The following is an 18,990-nucleotide window of genomic DNA, read 5'->3' on the forward strand; positions in this document are numbered from 1 at the left end:
AGATGAATCCTGGTTTTTTTAGAGATGGTTCCTCCTCTAACCTTCATTCTTTTTCAACCTGGCTTAAGACAGACTTGACTGAAATCAAATCTGCCTGAAATGGATAAGTCTATTTCACGTTTACCTACCGCTTATACTACGGCTATCACTTTATTGGTAAAAGGGTAAAACATTGATGGCATTGACATTTTGCACTGACATTTGTTGTTAGATTACACTTAACCTCAAATTTATTATACGGGGTGATCAAATAGGACTGTTTAAGTTGGTAACACTGAATTGTATTTTAAATCGTATAACAGGAGTAACTTTCGGTTGTTGATGGCTTGTCGTTGTTAATGCTATACCTACATCAGATATTTGTCAAATAAACCAACAAAACATATCCGGTTGCAGTGTTATAAATAACCGAATTAAAAAATTTTCTTAATTGTACTGCCAACTTAAACAGTCCTTCTTGATCACCCGGTAGTACTGGTTACCATTTGTATGAATCTAATTTCATGGCAAACCGCGATCACAGACATTTATAAACACCCTGTATATTTTTTCGATCCTCAGATTTTTTGTAAAAACAGCGACATCTCTTGGCAATATGAAGAAAAGTGACTCCAATTTTCGCAGCCACTCTGTATTGTGTTAACTATACAGAGTGATCACAAAAAAACGCCCCAGGTTATATCTTTCTTATTTGACATCCAATTTCAACGAGTAATACATCAAATTTAAGGGTTTAAAAAGTACTATAAACTGAATACAAAATGTTGCCCTTAGCAACCCTCCCTTGCAAGGGTCAAGGGTCAACTTTATTTTTTTTAATGGCAACATACAATTTTTTTGGTACAGTTAGATTCATTATGTTTTTCTGAGTTCAAAAATATAGCACACTCTGTATATCTAAATGTCATTCTAATTTCTAATTCTAATAGGAATAAGTAGAACTTTATTCGTAACAGGCTATGAATTACTTGTGAAGACATTTTTGTAGTCATGGAAACAATATTTATTAAGTAATACAAACAATAAAAATAACAATAATTTTTTTTCAACTGATCTGTTCAAATTGAGCACCATTTTGTTCGAGACACTTTGCGTGGCATTCAGAAGACTTTCAGGTGGCGTTTCTCTGCAAGTAGTAATTTCTATTATTTCCGAAATATGCTTGCAACATATTCACAATTTCATTGTTGTTCATTTTATTTCACAATACGAAATTGGAGAAAAAAAAAATTAAACAAAAATCACGACTGGGCTGCTTACTCAAATCTAACTTTCAAAAACTCCCCTAGGAACCAGGATCGAGCCTACTTTCTCTTAAATATTACTACCTACTCTAGTACCGGATGATCAAGAATGATTGAATCTGTTGGTAACAATGAACATTTGAATCATTTTGGTACTACTGTAATCTAAACGCATTTCCGGTTGTCAGCTTTCACAATGTTGACAGTCAAATTTGAAAAAAAAATTACATTCAAAGGTTGATCTTTTATTAGCATAAAGATAACAGACCTAACCTATTTTTTTTTAATGTCGTATCATGTTAAAACATCCGGTCAGTGCCAATTACGAGACAAAAAAAAAACTCCAATACATATTTTCAATTGTTTTATTTCCAACAGACTTAGTCATTGTTGATCACGCTGTATAATTGAATTTTTTTATAAACAATTGTCAAACGTTGTCATTTTGGTATGAGCCAAACAGTGATTTTCATGACAATAAGTATAATTCATGTAGCCCGTAATCATGAATGATCCAATGAAAACGCATAAATTCCTTAGTTGCATGGCTATCACAGCAATAATAAAAAACAAAAAAAATATTATCTTATTTACTTTCGTCGTTGCGATTTTTGATTGAAATAAATTTGTCAGTTTGACAAATAAATGAATAATTTTGTATTTCATTCATTATATTGTCTCATCGAATATAACACGTGGTATGATTAATCATCGATTATATTAAATTCGTGAAATTGAAGCAGGACATTTCACTCGTCCTTCGGACTCGTGAAATCTCCAGCTCAATTTCACTCATAATATCATCAATAATAATCATACTACTCTCGTGTCAAAAATGGATTACTCCCTAGGATTTAGGGATATTCGTTACTAGGTTGCCATAAATTTGGTTAGGTTGGAGGCTATGTGGTTTCTGGTGACAAACAAAAGATATCCCAAAAATGTAAGACAGCAAATTAATTGTAACAGTTGCAAATGACTAATTTCTCGCTAAGTGATAGATGATTTTTCGTTTAACAATCAATTTTGGTTACTGGCGGCATATTTATTTGGATTTAATCTCTCAATTCAAAGTAACCAACCTTAAGCATTCAAAATAACTTTTGAAAATTCTAGTTACACACAACATGAAAAACGTTATTTCCCTAAAAGTTCGAATTCTAGGGAGTAATTTATTTTTGACACGATAGTTCTCACTTATTCACATCATTTTGATGTTGTTTATATGGAGCGGCAACCATAAATTTTACATTCAGTTTTTACGCCTACTTGGACTACAATCATTTATAATAACGCTGAATAATTGTCTTTGAAAAAAGTGGCCCATGGTTGACCAATTTACCGGATGCTCAAGAATGATTAAATCTGTTGGTAACAATGAACATCTGAATGATTTTGGTACTACTGTAATCTAAACGTATTTCTGGTTGTCAGCTTTGACAGCGTTGACAGACAAATTTTAAATTTACCATCAAAGATTCATTTTTATTAGCATAAAGATAATACATAGACCTATCTATTTTTTTTTTAATTTCGTGTCAAATTTAAACATCCGGTTAGTGCCAATTACGAGACAAAAAAAACACCAATATTTTTCAATTGATTTATTTCCAACAGACTCACGTCATTGTTGATCACGCTGTATAATTGAATCTTTTTTATAAACAATTGTCACAACGTTGTCATTTTGGTATGAGCCAAACAGTGATTTTTATGATAATATAATATTTTTTTAATGTCATTGAGCCTGCGCCCTGACGAGCGACAGTTTATTTAAAATTTGAAAAAGATTTCTCCTGATTCCTCATTAAATTTGTTTTGAAAACGAATTCACGGAAGAAAGGTACGGGAAGTGAAGTGAGCATAACCTCAACTACGATTTTAGGTAAAATTGTTATACAGCTGGTCCATTTTAGGGTGGTACAGTATAGTTTTTTTATTTAATTGAAACTTACAGTTATTTATTAAAAAATCCACTTTATAATGTTTGATGATGCTTGGTATGGGTGACGTCAAAAAGTGGGGTTAAGTCGGGACGTTTTAGTTTAATTAAAGTTGTCTTCTCCCTAACAAATTAACAATAGTTATTTGACGAGAGTAAACTGCCATTTTACTTCGTTGTTGTTTGTAGAAAGAACTAGTTGCTTGTTAATAAAGTATTGTGTAAGTTTGCAGAAAGTCTTGAGTTGAGAAGTTCATCTACTTGAATTGTAATTTGAGAGCTCTGTTAATATGGCTGCAGTAAAATCTGCAAAATATAAAATGAAATGGTGATATTCTAAAAATAGAAGCTCGCCCACCATTTAAATACACCTTTAGACTTGTCTTACCTCTTGAAGACTTGACGAATTATTCTAAAAATTAAAATTATCTCGTGGCGCATCCGCCACATTTGCATCTCGTAAGTCGAAATTTACAATCGGTACAGAACTTCAGAGCACGTTTGTATTTTGCGAAATGACAAAGTTTCTGTGCAACAAACACACAAACAACTTATCCCTTGGCACAACTATGAGAAGCACCTCACGCACCGTTTTGCATCAAACTTGAGATTAATTTGGAGATATTCGATACACCCACTCTTATCATAATCAGATTATAGTTTAACTAAAGTGAAGACACTTCGAGCAATCAGTCGAAAATTGCCTCCTAGATTTAGTGAACTTCAAAGGATAGAGAAAGCGTTTACTTTTGCCTCTTTGACACTAGAAACGGGTTATTTACAAATACTTTGTTCATTATGCGGGCATGGTACACATATCAAAATATCCTGCACGTTTTAGTGAGTCTGTACGATCGATAAGTCCCGGAAAGAATCAGCGACAGATTTGATTCTTTTCTCCGGCTCTCGAACCTACGTACGTGATCATAATTAATAATTAATTTCCTCGACTGTAATTAGTTTTCTTTGCACCTGATCTTCTTTTAATGTCGACTGTAGGGTGTCCGTTTCATGACAAATTTTAATCACTAATAATCGATTTGTATTTAATTAAGTCGAAACACGATCGTGTCATTAAACCAAATTGTTTAATACACTGAAAGGAAATTTTCAGCTTACGCCTTCACAGCAAACTTCAGCATTTGTGAATATTTATTCGACAACAAATTTAATGTACTCCCTCGGCCTATCACATCAAAGTCGAAGCAAAAGTTTTGTTTGATGTCAGAAATCTAAGGTGATATCACGGAAATATTGCACATCTCAGGCGGTTTTTCTGCAGGACTTTTTTCAGATGAAACGAAACACGATTTACGTGCGCCGGATAACCAACCCTTTTAACTCTATGTGTTTCAATGATTAAAAGAGAGTAATTGAAAAAATAATTACGAATGGGAAAATACTTTGACAAGTTCTTAATGTGAGATTTTCTTTGGTTCAAAACCAGTTTTAATCATTTCTCGCGGAAAGTTTATTTTTTTTACATTTTTATATAAAGATGTTTGAAGGGTTTCGGAGGCTAATTGTTATTCCGACGCAAACAACACTCCAAAACTGTGCCTCTTCTAGAATAAAATTGAAGCTACAAAGATGCTGCTGCCGAGACGTGGCAAGCACAATAAAAAAAACGCTGAAAGATCAATCAATTCCCTTGATTCAGATTGAAATTAAATGAAAAAAACATTCACGTCTATTTTACTGAAGCATCTTCATTTTTGTTGGAGTTTATTTTGTTGGGAGAAAATCCGTCTGACAGATTCGACTAATAAAAAACATTATTCCCTCGTCATCACGTCGTCAGGGTTTAGCGTTCATGTCGTAAATGAAATTTTTCTGTAAAGAGATTGAAGAGCACATCTCGCATTAGGGGTTTCGGTATGCTCCACCAGATTTATTCCGCGTTCATTCTTTTTGTCTTGACAATGATGGAACGCACGACTCGGCCGTCTACTCCCACCAAATACATTTTCACTTGTCTTAACATAATCACTAAGCTGGTGATTTCATTTAATAGAGGCAATCTGCGAGAGCAAACGCGTAAAAATCGTGCAAGAGAAGTAATAAAATAATTGAACTGCGTCAGAGACGAGAAGAAAAAAGTTTTAAAGGCTTCGGCTGCCAACGTACATTTTTTTAAGGGTTCGCTCTCGCTCCTCCAACTTCCATTCATACATTTAAGTTTACCCTGTCGAGACGACACGATTGTGCCAAAAATTAGTTTGCTCGAAATGGTTGGCCAGTCTGATAGAATTATTTAATTAGTAATAATTAGAATGCGTAATGGTTGATACCAAACAAGTTTCATGTGTGGGTTGCCTAACAAGGAGTAAATTTGTTACATTAGTATTCTGCGAAACTTTCTGCGCAAAGTTTAATTTGATTTTAATCTAACCAGATGGAAATTGGATTTGTACTTATGATACTTTGTATGTCATCAAGGTAAAAAACAACTCCGAGCGAACGTCACAATTTCTCGATAACATCTTGCGCATTAAAAAAAAAAAAAGTGTGGACTTAAGACCACACGACAGAAGTGAAAACTTCTATGATGCTCGTTACTGATTTTAAGTTAGACAATGGTAATATGGACCTAAGTATTTTATAAAAAATATATCATTATGGATGATAGTACTTGGAGGAATAAGGAGCAAGGCATAAATAATTAATATTATTTTTTCTCCTTTGTAAACTGCCTGCTAACTGCTCTAAAGCAAAAAATAGCAGATAACCATCCGTTGCCCTAGACAACACATTCAAAGTGACATTTCTCGAAAAATTTGTCAAAACTGTCAAAAGCAAATGCGAAATCATTTTAAATAGATTTGGAAGCTTTGGGGCGTCGTTTCAAACAATAAAAGTTTGTATGCAACTCGTTTCTGTGCAAATTGGGCTTTTCTAATTGCCCTCGCTGCGCTCGTATTTCAATCTGACCTCTCGGGCAATTAGAAAAACCCAATTTACACAGAACCTCGTTGCATAAATAACTATTAAATCCAATGCTGTTTTTAAATAAACATCAAAAATCTGTATTTTTCAATAGAAACTGCAAATATGTACGTCCGCTTAGAGGTACACTCTGGCAAAATTTGTGAGGTTAGGTTTGGATGTTTAAGTTTTATTTTCTTGACGATGATATTGAACACAACACAAGTTTTCATAGCAATACCCTGTATTATAATAATTTGTCCATTTTCCTCTTCACATTTTGCTACACAAATTTTTCCAATAGATGAATTGTTGAAGCCATATAATTGAGAATTACTATGGCGGCCAAAAAATTTTAGCCGTCACTATCTTGACATTCACATAAAGTGTAAATAAATCTTTATGCACGATTATATTATAATTTGACAATTATGCACAAATTTTCTTGACATAAACGTCTCTTTATGGCCCACGGATCACTTTATGCCCGTGGGCCATAAAGATATGTCAAATAAAAGTCAAAAACATTTTTGGTGAAATTAGGAAAAAATTGCCACTTAACTTAAATTACCTAATCCCGAATGGGGATTACTCGCTACTGGACACTCATTTCTGTCGCTTTCTCATCTTCGTTTGTCATTTCGTTAATGAATTTATAACCGAAAATTGCAACTGGCATAATGGCTACGGGTGTTTTCACTGTTTCCAAGGTTACGCGTAAAACGAAAAATTTGACGGAGCACTACGCGATGCAAACATCCCGTGGTGTGGGCAGACATTTATTTATTTATTTTTGTTAAATGTTAGGGTTTTAGGTTTTAATCGTGCATAAAATAGTGTATGTACTGCGGGCGTGAACTGGCTTTTATGGCCTTCAGCGTGTTTTTAGCCCTGGTTATCACTCGGGCTCAAAATCACTCCTCAGGCCATAAAAGCCCTCTTACACCCTTAATACATAAATAACTATTAGGAACCGTAACCCCACTTTCAATTCTTGTCATTTTGACATGCATATTATTCTGCCAATCAATTTAAACTATTTAAAACTCAAATATTCCAAAAATCCGACATGAATGAACAAAATTAGAGCAGTCGTACATAGATAACCTGAGGTAAACGTTCTGTGTAGTAGAAAATGACAAAATAATTTCGAGTTTTGAAATTTACCACCCAAAAAATCCAATCATAATCAAGACGGTAATCATAATGAGCCGTATCACGACACCGTTATTAAAGTTGCCGATAACTAAAGTTGTGATTAAAATAAACATAAAACGATATAGATTTATGCAATTATAACGTGCCAGAAAGAGATGAATGCGTCACCATTGTAATTACAGTCATGATTACATTTAATAAGGGTGTCGTGATACGGCCCATTGACAATAAAGTATGGATTACATTTCTTTTTTTTTTGAAATGACAGAAAGTGACGGCTAACATTTTTTGGCCGCCATTCATCTGTAAACTTACATTATTTGTCGTGTCTTTATCGTTTATATTATATAAAACTATACAGGGTATTTTACGAGTGATAATGAGCCTGACGGAATAATAAATACATTTTCAAAAAAAGCCGGATATTTTAATTTCAGTAGCCAGCTTTTTTCGGAAATATAGTGTGGGTTGCATTTTAAATTACGTCAGGCTCATTATCACTCGTGAAATATCCTGTATACAGGGTGCGTCCTAAAAAACGCCGCAAGCCATATCTCCGTTATTTATGGCTCGATTTAAATAAAACAAAAACTGGAGTAAATCATTTTAAAAACACTATAGGCACGATGTAGATAATTTTTTTTTTTCAAAATAGCTTGGTATATTTTTTTATTCTGATTTTGAAAGAGATTATTTTCCTGAATCCAACGATATGCCACATGTTAGAATAAATAAATAAATAAATAAAATAGCATTATTGGAAATTTTTTCTTCGAAAAAAATCAACTATACTATGGAAAACAATCCTAAACGCAATATTTATTACACGTTCTGTCATATTATTTTTTTTTTTAATTTTCAGAAAGTATTGTTACTGCGTTTAGGATTGTTTTCCATACTATATCTGATTTTTTTCGAAGAAAAAATTTCCAATAATGCTAATTTATTTATTTATTTCCGCGGTTACTGTTAAATGCATTCTAACATATGGCATATCGTTCGATTGAGAAAAATAATCTCTTTCAAAATCGGAATAAAAAAATCTACTAAGCTATTTGAAAAAACAAAGTTGACATTCATCTGACCTTGAATGACTATTTGAAAAAAAAAGTCTATATTGTGCTTATAGTGTTTTTAAATTAATTTATGACAGTTTTTGTTTTACTTAAATCGAGCCATAAATAACAGAGATATGGCTTGCGGCGTTTTTTAGGACGCATCCTGTATATATAAATATACAGTTACTCCTGCAGCTCTGCACTGAGGTCAGTCAGGTCACAACACAACGTACAATGAAAATTTAAGATTGACAAGTGACGCACAGTTGATTGTTTTTCGCTCCTTCCGCTAAAAACTCGACTCCCTTGATTTTAGCTTGCCTTGTCGTGCTGCGAACGATTTTCGCTGAGCTGTGAACAATTTTCCGATTTTAGCTTGTGCTGCGAACGATTTTACCGTGTCGCATGAAACTATGTAATTCACTGCCCGGGAATAAAATGTATGTGGCGCGCCTAAAGAAGTTTTCACTTCAAAAATATCTGCGGTAAAATTGTTCGCTTAGTGCACCATGTTCGAGAAGTGCCGAGACTTATAAAAACTAACAACTTCCAACACGAAATGGTGGTTGGAAAGTTGCATAAAACTGACTTCGAACACTGCCAGAAGTCGCATTTGGCTAGAGCAGAAGCGTCGACTCCATCTAAATTCCAATGAACTTGGCACCAGTTATCGCCTCTACTGAGAAATGCGAAAATCTGTAATTTAAATGGGAAAGTAATTTTCTTCGACAAACAGTAATGAAGTATGACCCGTCGAGTTTCAATTTCACGGCATAATTAAAACTTAAAAAGCAACAAGTAGTTGGAGTTTTTGTGAAAGGGCGTCTCCTGCGGTTTTCAATATTCTTCGATGAGAAATAATATTTGTTTCAGGGGAGTCGTACCCCACGTCGAACGGAAGAATGAGGCTGCGACGCTCCGACATCAGCAACATAGAGAGGGCGCGGAGCAGGACGCTGAGGATGACCATCACCATCGTGGCGGTGTACGTCTGGTGTTGCACCCCCTACGTGATCATCACTTTGTGGTCAGTTCGCAGGAGTGCTCAGTCGGGGTGTTTTTTGCGGTGAATGAACGAAGAGGTCGTGAAACTATGCGGAACAGCTGTTCGGTGGAGTACCTGATGCGAAAATGAAATTTTTTCACGACGGTGAAGAATTTTCAAAGCACACAATGAACTTTTAACCGCATTAATTACAAAAGGGGGAAATAACAGCGGTTTTGGTTTTAATTAGTCGTTAAAAGAATTCCAAAGATTGGCGAGGATCGCGGAGTTCGTTAGATAAATAAAATCGTAAAATCGTGTCTTTCTGGTGCTTTGTGTTCTTGTCAGTGGAGGAAAATTGAATATTGATCTTGAAAATCTCTTATTTTGTGCGTGTCAATGTAAAATAATTGAAGAGATCTAGATCTGACACCGCAGCGTTTCTGTCTAGGGAGCAAAAAAAAAACTAATTCTCACCAAAAAATTCGATTTGTTCCGTAATTTTCCCCCATTTTATTTCGTCCGCAAGACTCTGTTTCATGCCGAGGGAAAAATTTAAACTGGTCCAGAAACCCATCGACTAGCCGCATGGAAATTAGAAAGTCATTTTGGAGTGTTCATTTAAAAAGTTACCAAGAACATTACAGCTTAGGGCTTTTATGTTTCACAAAAGTTATGCAAATGACCCGGAAGCAAGGTAATATGTTCGCTCTTATCAAGCGCCACTTTAATAAAATTGAAAATAACCCCGACAAGATAAAACGTGCCAGTTTTTCATTATATTCCGTATTTACTCCCTTTTCCCAAAATCAGCACGTTCCATTTAAATTTTTAATTTCGATGAATAATTCGGAGTTTTTTAAGAGTTTGCAGATTAATTATCCGCAAGGAAAACAAGTTTCGCAGAAACGTGACACCCCGGAAAAACACGGCACTCCAGCCTGTAAATGTAAAATTCTTGGTGCGATTTACAGGTATGCCAACTATTTCCAGGTACATGTTCGATCGAGCCGGCGCTACAAGTTTGCCGGAGTGGCTCCAGGATACGTTTTTCATGATGGTGGTTTCAAACAGCTGCATGAACCCCATAGTTTATGGAAGTTACGTGATCAACTTCCAACGAGTGAACTGTAACTGTCTCTGTTTCAAGAAGACCAACAGCCAGAACAACCTCAACAGTGAGTATTGATGCTTACGCAGTCGCGTGACTTCGGTCAAGTTAAAACGCGTAATTAAAAATTATCTCAGTATCTTGCAATTAGAATTTTTTATGTGGGGCTGTATCTCGTCAGGTTTCGACGCGTGGGAAGCATTTTTGCTGCCGCATACATAAGAAAATATTCGCATTATAGAGTTTCCTTTGTGGCTCGTAAAATAACTAAATTCTGAGACAAAAACAATGGCTGCATTAATGGTTTCGCTAAAATAACTAGTACGTAACAAGAATAAGTAACTCTGGAAGTTTCTCTGTTCCGTTATGGTAATGGACTCCAAGAGAATTTATAATAATGTAAAATCGGACTAGATTATACAGTTATATGAAGTTGTCGTATGAATTATCACAAATAGTTAGGGATAACAATACATTTATCAACTCGACTGATTATTTCGTAAAAAAAAATAATTTCTTGGCGAAAAAAAATTAAACACCAAATATTACTAAGGTTACTCCTTGATATTTGCGTTCTTTGATCTCATAATGTTCACCCCATAATTTTCAGCACTTGATTAAAATCCAAATACAAGATGAGGGCGAATTTCAGAATGTCACCTTTGATCCAGTTTTACGAAAATTTATTTAAATCCACACCTTCAGCTGGTATTATCCTTTTAGAAACTGACACTTGAAAATGACTCATTGCCGGAATTAATTAGTCCAGACGCGTTCTCTTGTTCTTGTTAAACCACCAAGAATTTTTCATAAGTTTGGACGAAACAAATTGATAAAGTAGCATCAATTTCCTTTCATAAATTAAACAAATTTGCAATTTACATTATTACCGAATATTTGAGCGAGTCTTTGAGATGCTTTTAAGATATTTAAAATATTCTCGCTCCTGTGCTAAGATATCGAAACGGAGTTTACTTACATTGGTGTAGGAGTTTCCACTGACGAAACGAGAAAGTTGAACCGTTCTGTTTGTCTTGAATTCTTATTTAGGGGTGACTGGGGTCAGTTGTAACATTTTGACTTTGTGGACTTTCAGTAATTTTAATACAATAGCTGGACTGGAACCAGTAATGTTACGCAAAGTTTCCGAAAAAAAGTTAGGGCACACCCAAGACCCGGACCAGTTGTAACAGTGGGTAGGATTAGTTGTAACAAGTATGAAAGTAATAATTAATATATTTATTGAAGGGGAAAACAAGCATTAATACAACATTTTGCCTATTTGCCTATTTTACAAGATCTCGAAACATAACCTGAACAACAACAAAAAAAGATAAAATAGTATATTGTTATACGAGTTCGACAAAATGTCTTGTGAAATTAGTGTAACATACTCTTTTTTCTATTTTAAAAAATCAAAAAAGAATTATTTAGTGACTTTTATTTTAAAGGAATTGGGTTGGTACCGATGAAGCAATAATTAAATTTCGAATTGTCTCCCAAATGTTGTTACAATAATAATCTATCTCCTTAATAGTTTATTTTAATCCCACAACATGGATTCAGGTTCAAGTGACATCACATTTAACACTGATATTTACTATCAATACCAACCCCATATTCAATAATCACTAGAAACGATACTATAAAATTTATCATTGTGAAACTGTTTTCAGTGTCACAAAATGCTCATTGTGACACCGAAATAGAAAATAGTATATTATTATACAAGTTTTATAAGACGCTTGATTGTGACACGAGTTGGTTGGGGCACGACGAACGCAGTGAGGAGTGGAGTGCTCCAACAGAACGAGTGGCACAGTGCTGCTTATAAAACGAGTGTAATATACTATTTTTCATACTTTGGCTGCATTAATTTGATAAAAACTCAAAAATCTAATTATTATGAAATAATCTAGTAACTTTTGTGTGGCATAAGTAATGGTGGCATTTCACAGAAAAGAAAATGCCATCGAATGTCAAATGTTTTATAGTTTATAGTTGTTAACAGGAACTCGTTAGAGGTGCCGGATACCGGTCATCGTGCTATTACAGCAATACCAACGCAATACGTATTAAAAAAAAAAAAACAGTTTAACAAAGACCCACTTATGATACCAAAGTAGAAAAAGCCCTTTTTGCAAACTGCCATCTGGCAACAAAAAGTCATAATTTCTCATCTCAAAAATGATGGTGGCAGTTGTAACGTTGAAAATGAACCCAAGGAAAATTGTTACAACTGTTGCCAAACTGTTTTTTAGAATTCTATTACGCACATAATAAACAAATAATTGAATCTATTGTAAAGACCCAAATACACATGAGGTAAACAGCGAGGTATCTTATACAGCAAAAAAAATTTCTGAGAGTTAAGGTTGTCAACAATACATAGTTGCTTTGGCTTTAAAAAACACAATGCCATCTTCCACTTGTGTCTGTCAGGAAAAGCACGCCCGTACAAGAAAAACGCTCGGGTGCCCCGTGGAGATTTGAATTACCGTCAATGACTTTCAATTTATTCACAGGGTTACAACTATCTCGTTTTACCCCAGTCTACCCTACATTGAGTCGGATTTTTCCGGGGATGCAGTTTTGCACTTGAGAGAAATAACTATTTGCCGGTGATAAATATAAAGGAGTCGTGAAAGTGTGTTTTAAAGCCCTGCTTTAAGTTGTCGATCTGTTTTGTTTCTCTTGTCGCGATTGGGGCAAGCTTGGGATCTTCTCCAAAATGCGCAGTGTGTTTCCTTGCTCGACTGCCGCTTGCAAAATTTGTATAAATGGCAAATAAAAAAAAGCCTAATAATTGATTGGTGGATTTCAGATGGAGAGGCGCAGGTGGCAGCCGGGCGGGGAAGGAATTTAGCGCGTGGAGTAATAAAATGCGTCCTCCGATTCCAAAAAGGTAAGCAATCAAACGTCATTTTATTAGATCGTTGCCGTGCGGCTAATCCAACACGAAACAACGACCGACAAATCGAAAGAAGAGATTAAAGTGTTTGCGTGGGAAAGACCCAGTACTTAAAGCGTTGTTTGTTGGACAGCACGTTTCTTGTATTTTTAGCCGCAATCCGACGTCCCTAATATGGAAAAGCTCACGCTTAATACTTTCACGTATTTGTACAAGGCTCGCCGACAATAAGAACTTGAATAGAAGGGTGGACGAGTTGTAAATAAGCAAGTTTAACGAGGTGGTCGACGGAAATGCGGAGCTGGATGAAATATTGGAGACAGGAACGTACCAAAATTAGAATAACTAAATATTCCATTTCTTGGGACCACATATTTTGTCGGGAGCGCCTCCACGAACCCCTTTTTGATTGCACACCGAAACTGTATCCGGTTTCTAGTCTCTTGAGGCACACAGCACCTCGTCACCTATAAATAGCAAAAATGGTGGATGCGCCAGGAAACTAAAAAATCAATCTAGTCCTATTATTTAATAAGTAACTAAACTGTCGGTCTTTAGTAACAACACGGATTATTCATGACGGTCTCATGAGAGTAACTTTGGCTTCGAGTAATGACGTTATGAATAGTAAATTTTAGGTTAGATCTGATTTGAAATTTCCTCGTTGACATTTTGTCGCCGATCTCAAAACGGCGCAAAAAATAAGAGGCTTCAGTGTTGCAATCACATTCCCTATTAATTTCTTATAAAGTAATGTCAACAAGTAATTACTCCCTAGGATTCGAACTTTTAGGGAAATTATGTTTTTCATGTTGTACTGTCGCGAGTAAAAAAAACTGGTCGTCAAGATCATGATTTGACACAATGGAAAATGCTCCATTGTAAAACGGTCGTAAATATCATAACCTATCATCATGTTCTATGACATTAATTGTCATTTTTTTCTCATTTTCTTGACACACTTTGTTGACATGGGCATAATCAGGCAGGTACAGTTTTTTAATTTGTGACAATCTAACCAAACTTTGAAATGACATTGCCGACCAGAATTTTTTGGTCGCGACAGTATGTACTATTCCGCACACGGAATCTTGGCCACAACTGACATTTAACTGACAAATATGTGTGAACTAGTCTTTATTGAATATAACCCAACTTTTGACTCGATAATGCCATTTCCCTTCTTTTTTGATGTCACAAGAAAAACTTCAAAGTGATTTTTAATAATTGTCATTTATTAATGACACTAATGATTGGTTTACATACATCATTTTTTTTAGAAATGTCAAAAAAATGTTGTCCAAGATTCCGTGTCCGGAATAGTAACTAGAATTTTCAAAAATAATTTTGAATATCTAATGTTGGTTACCCATTGATGTTGACAGTTGATGTATTCTGTCTCTGTCAATTATCAATTAAGAGATTCTTTGCCCAAGTCCAACTAAATATGCCGCCAGCAACCAAAACTGATTCTGAAATGAAAAAACATCTACTAGTTAGCGAGAAATTAGTCACTTGCAACTGTTATTGACATGGTTACGATATTTTTTATTTGTCACCAGAAACCGCATAGCCTCCAACCTAATCAAATTTATGGCAACTTAGTAACGAATATTCCTAAATCCTAGGGAGTAGCTTCTTGTTGCAAATCTATACCAACTACAACGTGATCAAGAATGACTGAATCTGTTGGTAACAATGAAAATTTGAATGATTTTGGTACCACTGTAATCTAAACGCATTTCCGGTTGTCAGCTTTGACAGAGTTGACAGGCGAATTTGACGTTTACCATCAAAGGGTCATTTTTGTATTAGCATAAACATACCTGACATAACCTAATTTTTTTTAATGTCGTGTCAAGTTAAACATCCGGTCAGTGCCAATTATCTACGAAACAGAAAAACACCAATATTTTTCAGTTGTTTCATTCCCAACAGACTCAGTCATTGTTGATCACGCTGTATAACTGTAAATTATTGAAGCAGGTTGATTGGGGTGGGAGCCCTGATCGATTGGTAATAGTCATTATTGTCAACATGTTAACTTTTTTTTTGTTTTGTTTTCGAAGTTTAGTGCTATTGTGAATATGTAATTCACATAGTAAATAAAATTTTACGAAATAATGGTGGAAACAGGTTTTATTACCGTGAATTAATTTTCTACATGACAACATAAAACTTAAAATATGTTGCCAACGTAACAAAACAAAAGCAGACATATTTTTATAGTCATTTAATATTAAAAAATGAAATATGATCTTCTTACAATGTTACCAAAAGCTTGAAGTTTTTATTTAGCAAGCAAAACAGTAAGTTCGGTTGGACTGGCATTACAGCTGTCAACATGATTATAAAAGTCAGTTTTATTTTGACTTTACCTTGACAATTAAAAGCTTGATACAAATGTAAGAAATTATGAGTGTCCCAGTTTTTTTTTGTCCACCAACATTACATATCGCCGGAACGTTATAGATGTGGATTGCGGACTTGTCATTATTTGGCATTACTTGAAAAAGTAACCAGACGCGCTTATAAGGTATTATCTGTTTTTTTTTATCAAAGAACCACGACATGTTGATGTAGGTTTGCAATAATAAAATTTTACTACATTTAGGGAACTTAATGATATCTATTGCCAACGCCTGTCATTTTTAATGTCATTAAAAGTACGCAAACTTGCATTAAGCTCGTATCTCGCATTAACAATGCCTCGCAAAGTGAGACATTTATTAAACTCTCAAATGAAGGCTACTAATATCTCTGCCGGGTGAGATAAGTTTTATCGTCAGCATGATTAACCCTATTAAAAAATTAGTAAAAATTAAGAAACTTTAGGGTTATATTTCCTTGATATAAGACTTCAAATGTGTGTAATCAATTTTCACTTATCACTTAATTCAGAGCCATAAAATTTAAAAAATCGATTTTAAGCAAAAAAAAAAATGTTTTTGTATACGCTCATAATTCACAATTAATTCAAAGAACACATTTACGAAATTCGCATCAAAAGAAAATTATTCGTTTTTGAATTATTCCAATTTTAACATTAAGAGCGAAAAATTACCAAGATTTACAACTGCAGTGTCATAAATAAATATCTCATTGTTGGGAAACATCTGTTGACCACTTTTCTAGTAATTCTTTAAGTCCCTAAAGGGTATCATAAATAACCTACGTCAACTTCTTTTGTGGAACTGAGCGCCCAATTTAATAATAAATCATTGCTAAATTTTACGCTTTAATATCAAATTCCATTTATTTCAAAAACCGGTGATGTTTTCATGATTTCAATGCCACCAAATTTTTCCTGGATGTTTGAAAGGACTCTCAGTGAAAAATTATGTAAATTAATGTAGCAGTTATTGAATTAAAACAAAATCTTTACCTGTTTTATTAAAAATTTTGAAATTTTTACAGACTGTTCTAGAGTGATACACAATCATTCCTGAAATTTTTGAGAATTTTAAATTGACTAGAAGTGGATGTTTGCGCATTGACGATAAAACTTATCTCACTCGGTACTTAAACCTCAATTTTTATACAGGTGTCCCAAAAAAGAAGACGAGTCCATAACTCCGTTATTTATCGGAAGATTTTAATTATCTGTATACCAAATTAAATGGTTGTTAATAGGCTACAAAATGGCCTAATAAATTCAAGGGTAAACGGTCAAAATATATTTTTTTTTATGGGAATACATATTTTTTTGTACTAATTCTGATAGAGATTTATATTCTGATTATATTTTGGAAATTCATTCATTATGGCAGCGACAATAATATGACAATTTAAATCTTTGCCAATTGTCTAATTTGTATTTATTTTGTAAAAAAAATCTAAAAAAAAAAGTTCCAGCTAGTTTGTCATTACAAAAATGAATTTACTATAGGGCAAAAGTGTATACCTACAATGTTGCCAGCTCTATTTTGGCTGTAAATTGCGGTGTTGGTGGTTCTTTGATAGAAAAAAAAACAGATTATACATTATGTAGAATTTATGAAAGATTTCGCACTAACGTACTCGTACCTACAGTACAATCATAAGTTTTGAGCGACCTTGAGTTTGACAATTCATATCTGAAACGTTTTTACTATACAAGGTAATTCACGAGTGATAATGAGCCCGACGGAATACATTTCAAAAGTTAACGTGGATATTTATTTTTTTATTTAAAAACATAAAACATAGTTAGCTGTGCAGTTTCGAAAATTTTGACATAAATGTCTTTCGGTTGGTTAAATGAAATTGTGAAAAAACGAAGAGTTTTTGGGAAAACGTTTATTGTCTACATAAACAGAAGCATCATTATTACATTCCCCATAAATCAGGATCATGTCTGTGTTCTCATCGTTCAGATACATTTTAATCGTCGTATTTTAACTTTTTCGTAAATGTCAACAACAATACGATATTTCAAATAGCCACGTTAACTTGGGAAATGTATTGTGGGTTGCATTTTCGATTCTGCCGGGTTCATTATCACTCGTGAAATACCCTGTATGTTATTGGGCAATTATTGACCGCTACCTTATCCAGAAAGTGTTCAGTGAATTTGTTCAACATCATCGAACATTTTTCGAATCCGAGTTTCTTGCATGTACTAAATTCTTTCAAAAAAAGTTCAATATATTTTAAGTTTTATTAAACTTCCAGAGTTGCAGACGTGTAAAAGTAAGAACTTTATTGCCGTCTGGAAGTCGTGTTGAGCGGGCTGCTACAAGACGGATTTGATGAAGATATTGGATGCTTCCGTACAAAATTTACATAGAGCAGTCAGTTAGAGGGTAAAGTGACGAACAAATAAAAAGAAAACAAAGCAGCCGTGCAGTCTGCCGTAAAGACTCCACAATTGCTACAGTAATAAACAAACAGTCGAATGTATCTTGTGTTTATCACAGTCTGGAATTTAAGATGATCATTTCGTGTACGATGGCGGGTTCGCACGCCCTGGATAAACAGCAACCGAAAACAAACTCCTTAAACACAGCGAAATTCTTACGTCAACTGTAACGAACAATATTTCACCAGTTGATGTAGCTTTAAAGCGTCGGCAGAGCTTTTCTGGACGAGATTGAGGGCTTCATATAAAACGCACCAACTATAAACATTACAATCTGTTGGGCTCTCAAACGGCACTTCTTCCACTTCGGAAGTGACAAAATGCGTTCAATGAACCACAGAAGCTCGTCTGCGTGTTGCTACGAAATAAAAAAGAAGGCAAAAACTGTCTGTTTATTGTGTCGTAATGTCCCTAACATTCGTGGAAGTGAAAAATCCGCTTTCTTTTTTGCATTGACGCCAACGCAGGATTAAACGAGATACATTAATTGAATCCGTTATTTTAGTAACCTTTCCACTCAACTGAAAAGTGTTTTAGGGTTTGTAACACAACGGCGGTGGCATCGTTTAACAGTTTGTTCGTTTAAGTTAAATATCAACAAGTGAAGGGGATTATTATTGTTGTTTAACTTCACAAAACACAAAAACTCGCTGGAATATGATAAATAAATTAAATAAGGGCGAGCGGAATTGCCATGGAAGGCACGTCTCTCTCGCTCAAGATTAATGGCAATATTTATACCTGGGAGGAATGTAAGAGGTGTAATGGATGATTAATGAGATCGGTGCGAGTCAATAAAACAAGCGGACGCGGATG

At 34.5% G+C, this 18,990-nt stretch overlaps 1 protein-coding gene across 2 annotated transcripts in view; it reads left to right on the forward strand.

Annotated features, from left to right (window-relative positions):
• The window catches only part of LOC138135030 (adipokinetic hormone/corazonin-related peptide receptor variant I-like), a 56,255-nt gene that overhangs the window by 32,560 nt on the left and 4,705 nt on the right, over window positions 1-18,990 (forward strand). The window contains exons 4-6 of one of the 2 annotated variants that reach the window (XM_069053666.1): window positions 9,201-9,354; window positions 10,306-10,490; window positions 13,248-13,328. In XM_069053666.1, the coding sequence (XP_068909767.1) occupies window positions 9,201-9,354; window positions 10,306-10,490; window positions 13,248-13,328 (420 nt within the window). The remainder of the gene's footprint in view (window positions 1-9,200; window positions 9,355-10,305; window positions 10,491-13,247; window positions 13,329-18,990) is intronic. The other variant, XM_069053667.1, reaches the window with a different exon arrangement.

The sequence above is a fragment of the Tenebrio molitor genome, chromosome 7, assembly GCF_963966145.1.
Source record: "Tenebrio molitor chromosome 7, icTenMoli1.1, whole genome shotgun sequence".
NCBI lineage: Eukaryota > Metazoa > Arthropoda > Insecta > Coleoptera > Tenebrionidae > Tenebrio > Tenebrio molitor.